This window comes from Stomoxys calcitrans, chromosome 3 (assembly GCF_963082655.1).
Source record: "Stomoxys calcitrans chromosome 3, idStoCalc2.1, whole genome shotgun sequence".
Taxonomy (NCBI): Eukaryota; Metazoa; Arthropoda; class Insecta; order Diptera; family Muscidae; genus Stomoxys; species Stomoxys calcitrans.
This window is the reverse complement of record NC_081554.1, coordinates 181,549,222-181,564,641: the sequence shown is the minus strand read 5'-3', so window position 1 is coordinate 181,564,641 and position 15,420 is coordinate 181,549,222. Positions and strand designations below refer to the sequence as shown.

Genomic DNA, 15,420 nt, shown 5'->3' with positions numbered 1-15,420 from the left:
CATAGCAATTCTTATCCATTATCCTTTGTTTGCCTATAAAGTTATATGGGGCCAAGAGCTTGACAAATCCAAGATGCGTTCAGGCTTACTTAATTTTTGTTACATTATATTGCTTGCCGACTTAACCTAATCCATGCTGCTAGCTAAATGTGTAAACAATTTTTCCAGCCAGAACTCTTCCAGGTACTCATATTAAAGCACAATTAAATTTCATAAATTGTACCAGTCAACATGTGTGCTTTTCGCTTTAAGGTCATAGCACTCCAGGCGTTGGTGCTGCAGCAACTTGGCTTTTATAAAGTTTTACCATTCAATGTGGGTGACAATAAGTCGGAGAAACAAAATCAAATATTAAGGGATATATATGAAGAGCATCCTTTCGATACCATAGTTGTGTTTCAAGCAATTCCAAGCATACAGGAAGAGAATATTGAATTTGTCTACCAATTTCCAGAGCCAAAGATTTTGCTGAAGAAGGATTCAGCATTCGCATATAAAAAGTTATACAACAGTGATATTTTATTGGTAATTCTAGTGGCTGAGCATATGAAGACTGAGCTGATGCAGGCGGTGGCAAGGACCACAGATAATATGCGTCAGGCTCGAATTCTTATAATAGCTTGGAATATTGAAATTGTGGAAGAGTTCCAGGATAACCTCATTCGTATGGCCCAGTCATATAAAATGACCAACATTTTATTGCAACTCTTGGAAAGTATTGATAGCCCAAACCTATATCAACTACGCCCCTATCCCAGTTATCATTGGTTGCCAATGGATGACCAAAGTTCTGGAGGCTTTGCATATTTTCCCCAACATTGGCGCAATATGCAGCAGACCTCCATTGTAACCTACGTCAATCAAATGCCACCTGCCTCTCTGATTTACGAGGACGATCAGGGGAATATAAAACTAAATGGCTATGTGGTGCGTTTGGTCTTACTTTTCGCCGAACACTTCAATGCCAGCCTTCGCATGTATGAGCCTCTGAAAACCAACTCTATGATACACTTTATGTACATCAATCAACTGGTGGAACAGAATTTGGTAGATATACCCATGGTCATGGATATCAAAGAATGGACAAGCCCTAAATGGATTCATAGTTTAGCAATCTATCGCATAGAGCAGTGCATGCTGATTGTTCCTTGTGCCCAGGCCTTAAGCATTCAAGAAGTTTTTAGCATTTTATTGGGTGCCAAATTCTTTGTAACCCTGCTGGTGTGTTTTATGACATTTTCCTTGGTCCACTGCCTCATAGATTATGTCCTTGAGAGTGTATTTCAATTTTCCAATCTTATGCTGAGTGATAAAATTCTGCCTGGCACTTTGGGACAATCGTTTGGCGCCAGCAAGTCACCCTGGCGTAGCCTCAAGTTAATCTACATTCTGTTGTTTTTCGCTGGCCTTAATATCAGCACCCAGTTCTCGGCGACCATGAATACCTCACTCACCAGTCCTCCGTATCACAAGCAAATTAAAACATTGGCCGATATTGCAAACTCGCCTCTAAAAATTCGAGTGCTCAAAGATGATGTTGCCCTTATGGGCGGTGTATTAATGCCCATATTTCGTTCGGTTATTTTTTCGGACAATGTCACTGAATATGATGAACAACGTCTTAATTTTAATACCACGACGGGTTATATCACCACAACACCACATTGGCAAATGTTGAACTTAAAGCAGCAGTACTTCTCGCACAAAGCCTTCTGTACCTACGGCAATTTGACATTATTTCGTTTGATACCTTGGACTATTTTGCTGCAGCAACAATCTCCATATAGGGAACCCTTGAACGATCTCATTCATCGCGTACATGATTTTGGTTTGATGGATGCCTGGCTTTATAGCACCTTTAAGGACTTGTTAAAACTGATAGTCATTACCCTGCGTGATCCGAATCCAAAAACGGGAGCCCAGACTTTGAAGGTCGAGGACTTGTATTGGGCCTGGATAGTTGTGGTGATTGGTTTGGCAGTTGGTAGTGCAATATTTGTGGCTGAGCTATACCACAACAAACATTACAAAAAATTTTCGGATTAGATTTATGCTTCAAATTATGTGTTAAGTATTTATAAAAGCTTATAGAAAATAAAAAAATTTTTAATTGTGTTTTGTTGTATGAATCCTTTGTAAAAAGCTTTTGTGAACCACCGTAGCACAAAGGCTATTATGTCCACCTATGACGCTGAACGCCTGGCTTTGAATTCTGGTGAGAACATCAGAAAAAAAATTTCAGCGGAAAGAAGAAAAACAAGTAAAAAGGTGTTAAGTTCGGCAGGGCAGAACTTTGGATACCCACCACCTCGGGTATATATGTAAACCAACTCTCATCAAAATCCGGTGAAAATTGCATACCTTATTCATCATAGCAGCTATAGCGATGTTCCGATTTGGACCGAATACTAATAATTACAAGTCTTTGTTCAATTGTGTATAAACAAATAATGGTCTTTTTAGTAGCTATATCTAAAAATAAACCGATCAGAACCATATACCACACGGATGTCGAAAAGCCTAACATAAGCCACTGTGTCAAATTTCTGTGAAATCGGATTATAAATGCGCCTTTTATGGGGCAAGACTTTAAATCGAGATATCGGTCTACATGGCAGGTATATCCAAATCTGTACCGATTTCGGCCCAATTCACGAAGGATGTCGAAGAGCCTAACACAACTCACTGTCTCAGATTTTAGCGAAATCGGACAATAAATGCGCCTTTTAGGAGGCCAAAACCTTAAATCGAGAGATCGGTCTATATGGCAGCTATATTCAAATCTGGACCGATATAGGCCCAATTCACGAAGGATGTCGAAGAGCCTAACACAACTCACTGTCCCAAATTTTGGCAAAATCGTATAATAAAGGGTGATTTTTTTGAGGTTAGGATTTTCATGCATTAGTATTTGACAAATCACGTGGGAATTCAGACATGGTGTCAAAGAGAAAGATGCTCAGTATGCTTTGACATTTCATCATGAATAGACTTACTAACGAGCAACGCTTGCAAATCATTGAATTTTATTACCAAAATCAGTGTTCGGTTCGAAATGTGTTCATTCACCGTAACGTTGCGTCCAACAGCATCTTTGAAAAAATACGGTCCAATGATTCCACCAGCGTACAAACCACACCAAACAGTGCATTTTTCGGGATGCATGGGCAGTTCTTGAACGGCTTCTGGTTGCTCTTCACTCCAAATGCGGCAATTTTGCTTATTTACGTAGCCATTCAACCAGAAATGAGCCTCATCGCTGAACGGTGAATGAACACATTTCGAACCGATCACTGATTTTGGTAATAAAATTCAATAATTTGCAAGCGTTGCTCGTTAGTAAGTCTATTCATGATGAAATGTCAAAGCATACTGAGCATCTTTCTCTTTGACACCATGTCTGAAATCCCACGTGATCTGTCAAATACTAATGCATGAAAATCCTAACCTCAAAAAAATCACCCTTTAAATATGGCTTTTATGGGTCTAAGACCCTAAATCGACAAATCGGTCTATATGACAGCTATATCCAAATCTGGACCGATCTGAGCCATATTCAAGAAAGATGTCGAAGGGCCTAACACAACTGACTGTCCCAAATTTCAGCAAAATCGGATAATAAATGTGGCTTTTATGGGCCTAAGACCCTAAATCGACGAATCGGTCTATATGACAGCTATATCCAAATCTGAACCGATCTGAGCCATATTCAAGAAGGATGTCGAAGGGCCTAACACAACTCACTGTTCCGAATTTCAGCAAAATCGGATAATAAATGTGGCTTTTATGGGCCTAAGACCCTAAATCGGAGGATAGGTCTGTATGGTCTGTAACCAAATCTGAAAGGATTTGGGCCAAATTAACGAGGGTTGTCGAAGGGCCTAATATAACTCACTTTCCCAAGTTTTATCAAAATCGGATAATAAATGTGGCTTTTATGGGCCTAAGACCCTAAATCGGAGGATAGGTCTGTATGGCAGCTATAACCAAATCTGAAAGGATTTGGGCCAAATTAACGAGGGTTGTCGAAGGGCCTAATATAACTCACTTTCCCAAGTTTTATCAAAATCGGATAATAAATGTGGCTTTTATGGGCCTAAGACCCTAAATCGGAGGATAGGTCTGTATGGCAGCTATAACCAAATGTGGACCGATCTGGGCCAAATTGACTAAGGATCTCGAACGGCCAAGGACAACTCATTGTCCAAAATTTCATCAAAATCGGATAATAAATGTGGCTTTTATGGGCCTAAAGCCCTAAATCGGAGGGTCGGTCGGTATGGCTGCAAATCTGAACCGATCTGAGCAAAATTGAAGAAATATATGTAAGAGCCTATCATAACTCACTGACCCAAATTTCAGCATAATCGAATGATAAATCTGGCCTTTATGGGCCTAAGACCCTAAATCGGCGGATCGGTCTATATGGGGGCTATATCAAGATGTAGTCCGATATAGACCATCTTCGAACTGAAGCTGCTTATAAACAAAAAATTAATATATGCTAAGTTTCCGCTCAATATCTTAATTTTTAAAGACTGTAGCGTGAATTCAACAGACAGAAATGAGGCCTTGCCAGGTTGCGTCACTCAGGATATCAGGGGATGCAATGAAAATGACTGGATAGATGCTGTACCTTCTCCTAATCCTAGTGGGGACACCCTCATTCATCGTGCAAAATGTGCAGCCTTCAAGCTGCTCTACCAAAACTATGCCCAGCTGGTAGTTTCAAATTGCAAATTTTGCCCATTAAATATCCATTAAGGAACAGGGGCAAACTTCTCACATATCAATGAGTGCAGTCCGATTCAAGTTTAAGGGTCCTCCTTTTTATAGCCGAGTCCGAACGGCGTGCCGCAGTGTGACACCTATTTGGAGAGAAGTTTTACATGGCATAGTATCTCACAAATGTTGTCAGAATTAGGAAGGGAAAACCAGCGCTGAAAATTTGATTTTGATGGTCTCGCCAGGATTCGAACCCAGGCATTCAGCGTTATAGGCGGACATGCTAACCTCTGCGCTACGGTGGCCTCCTGGTGGTTACTCAGGGGAAACGTGTCGACGAGAAACTTGATGCACATTAAAGTCTTCTAAAACCATACGATTATGGCCCGACAGTAGCCCACTTATGTCGGGCTTGTTGGCTTGGCCATTAACCGGGTTACAACTAGCAACCGGCGGTATGTACACGTTGTATATCTCTATCTCGGCAGTACCGGAGCTGACTGATATACCCATGCACTCCATGTAGAGGTCACTGGCGCCAGGCTCAAGCGGGATGGGTCTATACTGCAAGGAATGCTGTATCACGAAGGTCAATCCCCCACCACATTTCCTTAAACGATCCTCACGTAGCACATTGTATGAGTTACACCTGTGCAGGCTGCAGGTTTTGGCATTAGCATAGGAAGACCTCTGGGGTGTAGGCTAAGCACCACCCAGAACAGTTTTAGCCTCCTCAAGCGGGCCACATAGCCATTTATTTTCAAACTTCCCTTGGCATCCAGATAGAATAAACACCGTGGGATGGCCTGATCACTTTGGGTTACAATGACACCCTTTTGCATGTTGCGCCAATGGTGAGGATGGTAGTCATTGGATCTTTGCTCCGCGGCAATGGTGTGTAGCCAGAGAGGCCTCTGGGATGAGGGCTAAGCACCTCCCCAGAACAGTTTTAGCCTCCCTCCTCAGAATTTAAAAATGTCATTTCTTTCGGCAAAATTTGCTTATTTTATTACTATTCAAAGAGTTTTAGCCCGCTCAGAAGGCTGGACTGGCTGCGCTAATTGGTGTTGGTCAGCTTTGTCTCCTGGATCGCTGCAACCTCATCAAATCCACTATCTCTTCAAACTTGGTTCTCTGACCATTGCAATTCAATTGCAAGAAAGATACACTACTCGGTAGGCTGCAGGTGTTGGCATTGGCGTAGAAAGGCCTCTGAATGTGGGCTAAGCATCATCCGATATAGAATTGCACTTCTCGGCCTGGCAATATAGGGGCTTGGATGCTGCTGTTGCGTATATTGGGAGAGGTCGGGGGGTCACATAGCCCGACGACAAGAACGCAAAAGACGAAGACGAAGACGCTTGAAACCAACTGCTGTTCGCACTTACCTTGCAACATATTTAGTGCGATCATACTCCTGTAAAGACGTAAGGCCAGAGTTAGATCGAAAATGCACCCATTCCATGTACAGGATGTTAGACGCTGGCGTGTAGCCAACCAGTATGGATCAAACGCTCCTGGGTTTTGATTGTAGAGAATTTCGCTGGTTCCATTACATGGCGGCACAAACTATCAAAGTCACAGAAACCCTATTGGGGTTTTCCACCGATTCGCAACAGGTACTGGAGTGCTGAGCTCTGCCCTGGCTTTTTCTGGCTGTCTGTTTATACGTCTGTTGGACTGTCTGTCTTTAAATATTTCTATATAAATTTTTCAACGCCGACTATATGAAAAATCCGCAATTACTTTTTGGGCAACCCAATATGAACAGTTTTTAATCATCGAACCTCGTCTGATGATGATACCAATGATCCATAACAAACACCACTCCACTAATGCCCAATCCAATCAGCAACATCATCCAAGCCCAATACAGATCACCTGCAGTCATTGGTTGAACATCTTGTTTGGGCTTGGGATCATTGAGGGAGATTTTCTTTAGTTTCACCAAATCGGAGAATGTGCTCGCATACCAAGCACTCACCAGACCCATGGCATGCACTTGATGGACAAGAGAATCCAAGGCTTCCTTATATGGAGAATGCTTCTTCAGTTGAATGGCCCAGGGTAAGACACGAAATATGGTCATATTGTCATAGGAACAAAAGACCTTCTGAGTAAAAGGCTGCTGCTTTAGGTTCAGCAAACGCCAGGTGCCCAAATTAACTAAATAACCGGTAGAAGTGTTAAAACTACTACGCATTTGGTCATTTTGGGTGATATTGTCGGTGATTAGCAGGGATCTAAAAATGGGCAACATAATGCCTCCCATTATATTGAGGTCGCTCTGCAAGACAGAGACTTTTAGGGGTGAATTGTGTATATCGGCCAAAGTTTCAATTTGTCGATGATAGGGGTGGTCGATGAAGTGATGAATAATGAGTTCATGGTGGCGGAAAATTGACAGGTGATATTAAGTCCCAGAAATGAAAGTAAAATGTAGACCAGTTTCAAGACCCGCCAAGGTGAATTTCTAGCCACAAACGACTGACCCAAAACCGCTGGAAATACTCGATCGCTGAGCAAAGCATTCATAGGCATTTGTATGCCATCGAATATGTAGTCTATGAGAGAGTGTAGAATGGAGAAAATCAATGTGCTGAAGAAAATCAATGCAAAACAAGTAAAAGCGTGCTAAGTTCGGCCGGGCCGAATCTTATATACCCTCCACCATGGAGCGCATTTGTCAGTTCTTTTCCCGGCATCTCTTCTTAGGCAAAAAATGATATAAGAAAAAATTTGCTCTGCTATTAGAGCGATATCACGATATGATCCGGTTTAGACCACAATTAAATTATATGTTGGGGCCTCAATAAGTAAAATATATGGGAGCTGTATCGGGCTATAGACCGATTGTGACCCTAATAAACACGTATGTTGATGGTCATGAGAGGATCCGTCGTACAAAATTTCAGGCAAATCGGATAAGAATTGCGCTTTCTGGAGGCTCAAGAAGTCAAGACCCAAGATCGGTTTTTATGGCAGCTACATCAGGTTATGAACCGATGTGAACCATACTTGGCACAGTTATTGGATATCATAGCAAAACACGTCGTGCAAAATTTCATCCCAATCGGATAAGAATTGCGCACTATAGAGGTTCAAGAAGTCAAGACCCAAGATCGGTTTATATGGCAGCTATATCAGGTTATAGACCGATGTGAACCATACGTGGCACAGTTATTGGATATCAAAACAAAACATGTCGTGCAAAATTTCATTCCAATCGGATAAGAATTGCGCACTCTAGAGGCTCAAGAAGTCAAGACCCAAGATCGGTTTATATGGCAGCTATATCAGGTTATGAACCGATTTCAACCATACTTGACACAGTTGTTGGGTGTCATAACAAAACATGTCGTTCAAAATTTCATTCCAATCGGATAAGAATTGCGCACTCTAGAGGCTCAAGAAGTCAAGACCCAAGATCGGTTTATATGGCAGCTATATCAGGTTATGAACCGATTTGAACTATATTTGGCACAGTTGTTGGATATCATAACAGAACACGTCGTACAAAATTTCATTCCAATCGGATAAGAATTGCACACTCTAGAGTCTCAAGAAGTCAAGACCCAAGATCGGTTTTTATGGCAGCTATATCAAAACATGGACCGATATGGCCCATTTACAATACCAACCGACCTACACTAATAAGAAGTATTTGTGCAAAATTTCAAGCGGCTAGCTTTACTCCTTCGGAAGTTAGCGTGCTTTCGACAGACAGACGGACGGACGGACGGACGGACGGACGGACGGACGGACGGACGGACGGACGGACAGACGGACGGACATGGCTAGATCGACATAAAATGTCGCGACGATCAAAAATATATATACTTTATGGGGTCTCAGACGAATATTTCGAGTAGTTACAAACAGAATGACGAAATTAGTATACCCCCCATCCTATGGTGGAGGGTATAAAAACGCACATCCAATAGAACACTGAAAACTTCCTGCAGACTCAGCTGTTGGGCACAAGGCACTATTATTCTGCCATTTTCAATCTGATAAATATATGAACGATGAAGCCATTCGGGACTTGCTCCTGACACAATCATGGTCATGGGCATATCAATCACATTGTCATCGACTAATTTGTTTACGGCCATATAATGAGTAACTTCTCCTATTCTTAGGGAACTGTACCATTGAAGAGTGGCATTGAAATGTTGGGCAAAAAGTAAAATCAAGCGGGCCACATAGCCATTAATTTTCAATTCACCCCTGGCATCCAGATAGAATAAGCACCGCGGAATGGCCTGATCACTTTGGGTTACAATGACACCCTTTTGCATGTTGCGCCAATGTTGAGGGTAGTAGTCCGTGGATGGATGGTCCATGGCAACATGTAGCCAGTGGTACATTGGATATGGCCTTAGTTGATAGTAATGACTTGAACACTGCTCAGACAACTGATAGAGAAATTTCAGAAGAACATTTGTCATCTTGTATTTTTGACACAAACTTAGAGTGGTATTTCTAAAATCCTCTTCATTCTCAATATCCAAAACCATCATCAAGACTCTTGCACTGCGCATAGAATTCAAGGCACTAGCGGTGACCTCCATTAGTTCTTTGTCAAGCTGATGTGACATTGTGATTAGCACCAGAATTTCCGAATTATATTTCTCTTTATATCCAAAACCATGAGCTGGTGTTAGAAATACCTTAGGCCAGGGGTATACTAAGAGGTTCTCTAATCTGCTGTGGATGCCAAGACCAACATATGCTATAAGTAGGGTGTCAAATGAACGCTGTTCATCTATAAGCTTTATCCATGTTTGAAGATTATTTTCCTGGGTTTCCGAACTGAAAATTGAAGTTGTCAATGTTGATGAGTGGTTTCCTGCGATAAGCCAACAGATTAAGAATCCCGCGCTGGAGAAGTGCAGCCAATACATTTTAATGGTTCAATAGCAAATCTTGGACTGAATAGCAGTGTGTTTTCTATGGCCTGCATGGAAATGCTAAAGAATTAAATCATCATTTCCAACATTTCATTACCAACTATTTTTGTATTCTTAAGAATGCTGACAATGTTATTAAAGTTGTCTTATCACTGATGCATACATGATAGGCAGTGGCTTTCAATAGTATTTCTGAATATGAAAACTTTTATTCTTATAGTAATGACTAATTGGTTTTTTATGCTCTTGTAAACAATCACAACCATTTCAATGGCAAGGAAAAGGAAAGGCACAACGTGTTCATTATCCATAACTGGTTGCCCAAAAAGTAATTGCGGATTTTCCATATAGTCGGCGTTGACAAATTTTTTCACAGCTTGTGACTCTGTAATTGCATTCTTTCCTCTGTCAGTTATCAGCTGTTACTTTTAGCTTGCTTTAGAAAAAAAGTGTAAAAAAAGTATATTTGATTAAAATTCATTCTAAGTTGTATTGAAAATGCATTTACTTTCTTTTAAAAAATCCGCAATTACTTTTTGGGCAACCCAATACTTCCTATCTTAGATCCTTCTATAGTTTGGCCTTATAAAGCACAAGGCATGATAATTGTCTTTTTATCCCAACATATGCGACAAGTAATCATGTATGGGGTTGCATTCTTTTCAAGTTCTTATATGGATTATTCATAGATAGTACGGTTAGTACGGCAGGCCACCGTAGCGCAGAGGTTAGCATGTCCGCCTATGACGCTGAACGCCTGCGTTCGAATTCTGGCGAGACCATCAGAAAACATTTTCAGCGGTCGCTTTCCTCCTCCTAATGCTGGCAACATTTGTGAGGTAATATGCAATGTAAAACTTCTCTGGAAAGAGGTGTCGCACTGCGGCACGCCATTCGGACTCGGCTATAAAAAGGAGGCCCCTTATCATTGAGCTTAAAACTTGAATCGGACTGCACTCATTGATATGTGAGAAGTTTGCCCCTGTTCCTTAGTGGAATGTTCATGGGCAAAATTTGCAATTTTTACCGACCGTTTCTCTGTTCCACAGGGTTGCATGAGCATTGGTCGGACTGCGTCGACCCGAAAGGCTTCGGGTTAATTAAGTTTATTGACTGCATTCCACTGACCTTCACCGCCAAATCGTCTGCCCTTTCATTTCCCCTTACTCCGTTATGGGCCGGCTCTCAAACGATACGGATTTTGCCATCCTCAGAGAAGGCGTTATTCTCCTTCTTACACTGCAAGACTGTTCGTGACCTTACCGTCCTGCTTGTAATTGCCCTTATGGCAATTTTACTGTCACGCTCGATGTCCTCCCGTTAGCCACCATACCACTTCACGCATTCCGTGATCGACCGGATCTCCGCCTGCAGGATCGTATTATGGTAAGCCAGTCTAGAACAGATCTCAGTCCCTGGGTTCTCAATGTAAACCCTTAGGCCAATTCTGTCCTCTAGCTTTGATCCATCAGTGCAACATGATTTTCCAGATGGCAATACAAGGGTTCCGTCAATCCAAGACTAAGCCGATGGCAGCAGTGTCTCGCACTCGACTTCAAGGTTCATCTCAGGTATCCAATCGAAAACCTCTTCCCTTCCTTCCAGGTTTCCTCTCGTCGTCTCGATTATACCACGATGATATGAGCTGTTCCCATCCTCAATCCATTCTCCCATGGCCTTAAGTCTCATAGCCGCATTGGCTGTTTCGCACTTAATCTGTATGTCAATGGGTCGGATATCTAGAAAAGTCTCCAGTGCCCTAGTGGGCGTGGTCCTCATGGCTCCGGCTATGCCAAGATAACATGTTCTCTGAACCTGTTATATGGTCCTTATGTTGCACTCTTTTTCTGCATAGCAGTCCACAAAACTACTGAGGCGTAAGTAAGTATTGGCCTAATCACACTTCTGTAGAGCCAGTGGACTATCCTAGGATTCAGGCCCCATTTGGAACCTACGGCCCATCTACAAAGTGCCCAACATCGGTGAGCCTTCTCAGTACACTCCTGAATGTGCCACTTCCAATTCAGTTCCCTGTTCACGATCACACCTAAGTAATTGACCTGGTCAGATATCGAAATCGTCTTATTGAGGAAAGGTGGTGCGTCAAATTGGCCCACCTTCGTCTTCCTCGTGAACAGGCATATCTGGGTCTTCACTGGGTTAACAATGAGGCGCCTGGGTCTAGCCCTGTCATATGCCATATGCAAGACCCTTTCGTCACTTCTGCATAGCTCGTTCGGATCCCTACCCCTTAGAAGTATTACAACATGGTCTGCATAGCAGAAGGGATTCAAATCCCTCCTCAGTCAATATTTATGGTGGTCACCCATAGGAGTGGGGATGCCTGTGCCACTGTGGCGTGCCCTGTCCTACTTTCTCCCTTATAATTATGCCATGGGACACAGAATTTATCCACCTGTTCATTAGCATATGGTTTATTCAGTCTCTAAGGACCGAGTCCACCCGGTATTGGTCTTAGGATTGGATCCGTATGTTGGTCCGCACATTGTTAAAAGCCCCCTCGATGTCAATGCGTACTGCCAGTGTCTACCTTTTGGCATCTAATAATTCTTCTATTTTATGCACAACCCCGTTCAGGGCAGTCTCCATCGACCTTCCCTTGACATAGGCATGCTGTTTGTATTTAAGCAGTTCGCTGGATGTCCTACTCTTTGCCATGGTGTTCACAATACGTTACATGGTTTTGAGTAGAAAGGACGTAAGGCTTATGGGTGTGTAGGCCTTTGGTGTCGCATAACTTGCCTTGCCGGGCTTGGGTATAAAAACCACCCTTGCCTCCTGCCAGACTTTGGGAGTATATGCAAGTCCTATGCAAGCTGTGGAAATTTTGGCCAGACGAAGCGCAATGTTTGAGCTATTTTGTCTATTAGCTGTTGGTCAACTTTATTTGACATGGTGATAATCACCAAAATTTCTGAATTATATTTCTCTTTTTAAGCAAATGCTGGAGCAGATGTTAGGCCGTGCATTCTGCTATCCAAATAAGGGCCAGCATACGCTATCAGAAAGCTATCAAATGAACCTTCTTTGTGTATATCCTTCAACGATTTATGAAAGATTTTTTTTTGGTTCTGTTGCAGCAAATAAGTGGCGATGTGTGACTTCCAGCGATAAGCAAACCGACTAAAAGTTCTTCATAGCACAAATAGCGCTGACCCATTTCAACAGCACACAAGCAAGTCCCAAACTGAAAAAAGAGTTATTTGCTGTATGCTTACAAAAGGCTTAGCATATTGGCTATTTTTAATAAATTTCCAACCTTTCATTAGGACCTCCTTCTGATTGTTGATAAGTCTTACCAACCAACCAACCAAGAATGCAGAAAAACACAAGCAATGACTTAATTGATACCTTTGAGCATTATAACACTTACGTATTACTATTCTTAGAATGAAAAATTAATTTTCTATGGTTTCTTAACCCTTCTAAGATAACATAGGTCAGATAGCGTATTATTACAACTATTGCAATTAATAATCCTTCTCTCACTTATTGCCTATAGTCAACTTTTTTCAGGACAATATTGTCAGTCGTCATTCATTGCTGGCCGATTGGGGTTTGCTTGTGTGCGGTGATAGCACGTTTACATTGAAATTTTTATAATCTGGATTTAACTAAATCCAAAAAGTAAAAAGGCGTTACGTTGTGCCGGGCCGAACTTTGGATACCCACCACCTCGGGTATATATTGGGTTGCCCAAAAAGTAATTGCGGATTTTTCATATAGTCGGCGTTGACAAATTTTTTCACAGCTTGTGACTTTGTAATTGCATTCTTTCTTCTGTTTTTATTAAAAATGCATTTACTTTCGTTTAAAAAATCCGCAATTACTTTTTGGACAACCAAATATGTAAACCACCTTTCATCAAAATCCGGTGAAAACTGCATACCTTTTGTCCCATAGCAGTTATATCGAAATATGTTCCGATTTGGACCAAATACTAATAAGTACAGTAGCTATATCTAAAAATAAACCGATCTGAACCATATACGATACGGATGTCGAAAAGTCTAACATAAATCAAATTTCAGTGAAATCGGATTACAAATGCGCCTTTTATGGCCCCAAAACCTTAAATCTGGACCGATTTAGGCCAATTTGCAGAAAAAGAAAAGAAGAGCCTAACACATCGCACTGTCCCAAATTTCGGCGAAATCGGACAATAAATGCGCCTTTTATGGTCCCAAAACCTCAAATCGAGAGATGGGTCTATATGGCAGCTATATTCAAATCTGGACCGATTTGGGCCAAAATGAAGAAGGGCGTCGAAGAGCCTAACTAAACACACTGTCTCAAATTTCAGCGACATCGGACAATAAAAGCGCCCTTTATGGCCTCAAAACCCAAAACCGAGAGATCGGTCTATATGGCAGCTATATCTGAATATGTACCGATCTGTGCCGTATTGCAGATGGTCCAATTTTGGCGAAATCGGACATAAAATGCGCCTTTTATGGGCCCAAAACCTTACATCAAGAAATCGGTCTGTGTGGCAGCTATATCCTAATCTGAACCGATCAGGACCAAATAAAGGAAAGATGTCGAAGGACCTAAGACATCTCACTGTCTCACCGAATTTCAACAAAATCGGACAATAAATGTGGCTTTTATGGGCCCAAAACCTTAAATCGAGATATCGGTCTAAATGGCAGCTTTATTCAAATCTGGACCAATCTAGGCCAAATTGAGGAAGGACGTCGAAGAGTCTAACACAACTCGTTGTCCCAAATTTCAGAGATTTCGGGAAATATGGCCCAAAAGCTCAAATCGAGAAATCGGTCTACATGGCAGCTATATCCAAATCTGAACCGATCTGAGCCAAATTGCAGAAAAATGTCGAAGAGCCTAACACAAAGCACTTTCGCAAATTTCAACGAAATCGGATAATAAATGCGCCATTTATGGGCCCAAAACCCTAAATCGAGAGATCGGTCTTTATGACAGCTTTATTCAAATCTGAACCGATCTGGGCCAAAATGAAGAAGGACGTCGAAAAGCCTAACTAAACACACTGTCTCTAATTTCGGCGACATCGGCCAATAAATGAGCCTTTTATGGCCCAATTTGACTTCTTGAGGCCACACAAGACTCAATATTTGTGTGATTTGACTGGGGGTAGGTTCTCAAGATTCCATGGGGGTGGTTTATCAAGATTTGGCCCGGCCGAATTTAGCACGCTTTTACTTTTTATATCCATCACCGAAGGATGGGGGTATATTAATTTTGTCATGTCGTTTGCAACACATCGAAATATCCATTTCCGACCCTATAAAGTATATATATTCTTGATCAGAGTAAAAAGCAGACACGATCTAGCCATGTCCGTCCATCTGTACGTCTGTCTGTTGAAATCGCGCTACAGTCTATAAAAATAGAGATATTGAGCTGATTGAGCTTTGCACAGAATCTTTTTCTGTCCATTAGCAGTTTAAGTTCAAAGATGGGCTGTATCGGACTACATCTTGATATAGCCCCCATATAGACCGATCCTCCGATTTAGGGTCTTAGGTCATTAAAAGCCACATTTATTATCCGATTGTGCTGAAATTTGGGAGAGTGAGTTGTGTTAGGCCCCTCGACATCCTTCGTCAATTTGGCTCAGATCGGTCCAGATTTGGATATAGCTCCCATATAGACCGATCCTCCACTTTAGGGTCTTAGGCCCATAAAAGCCACATTTTTTATTTGATTTTGCTGAAATTTGGGACAGTGAGTTGTGTTAGGCCCTTCGACATCCTTCGTCAATTTGGCCTAGATCGGT

General features: G+C 41.8%; 2 protein-coding genes across 2 annotated transcripts; one reads left to right on the top strand and one right to left on the bottom strand.

Moving 5' to 3' along the window:
- Positions 1–231: 231 nt before the first annotated feature.
- On the top strand, positions 232–2,046 carry LOC106087517 (uncharacterized). Its single transcript, XM_013252574.2, has one exon. The coding sequence runs from the start codon at positions 232–234 to the stop codon at positions 2,044–2,046; it is 1,815 nt and encodes a 604-aa protein (XP_013108028.2).
- Positions 2,047–7,029: 4,983 nt separating this feature from the next.
- Positions 7,030–9,632, bottom strand: LOC131996232 (uncharacterized). The gene is made up of 2 exons (XM_059365720.1): positions 8,657–9,632; positions 7,030–7,289 (listed from the first exon to the last, which is right to left on the bottom strand). The coding sequence occupies exons 1-2, from the start codon at positions 9,630–9,632 to the stop codon at positions 7,030–7,032; spliced, it is 1,236 nt and encodes a 411-aa protein (XP_059221703.1).
- Between the last annotated feature and the right edge of the window lie 5,788 nt (positions 9,633–15,420).

Coding starts and splice junctions, on each gene's coding strand:
- LOC106087517 (XM_013252574.2), top strand. CDS start 232: ATGTGTGCTTTTCGCTTTAAGGTCATAGCACTCCAGGCGTTGGTGCTG.
- LOC131996232 (XM_059365720.1), bottom strand. CDS start 9,632: ATGTATTGGCTGCACTTCTCCAGCGCGGGATTCTTAATCTGTTGGCTT. Junction 7,290..8,656: donor CAGTGTTCTATTGGATGTGC/GTTTTTATACCC, acceptor ACTCTCTCATAG/ACTACATATTCGATGGCATA.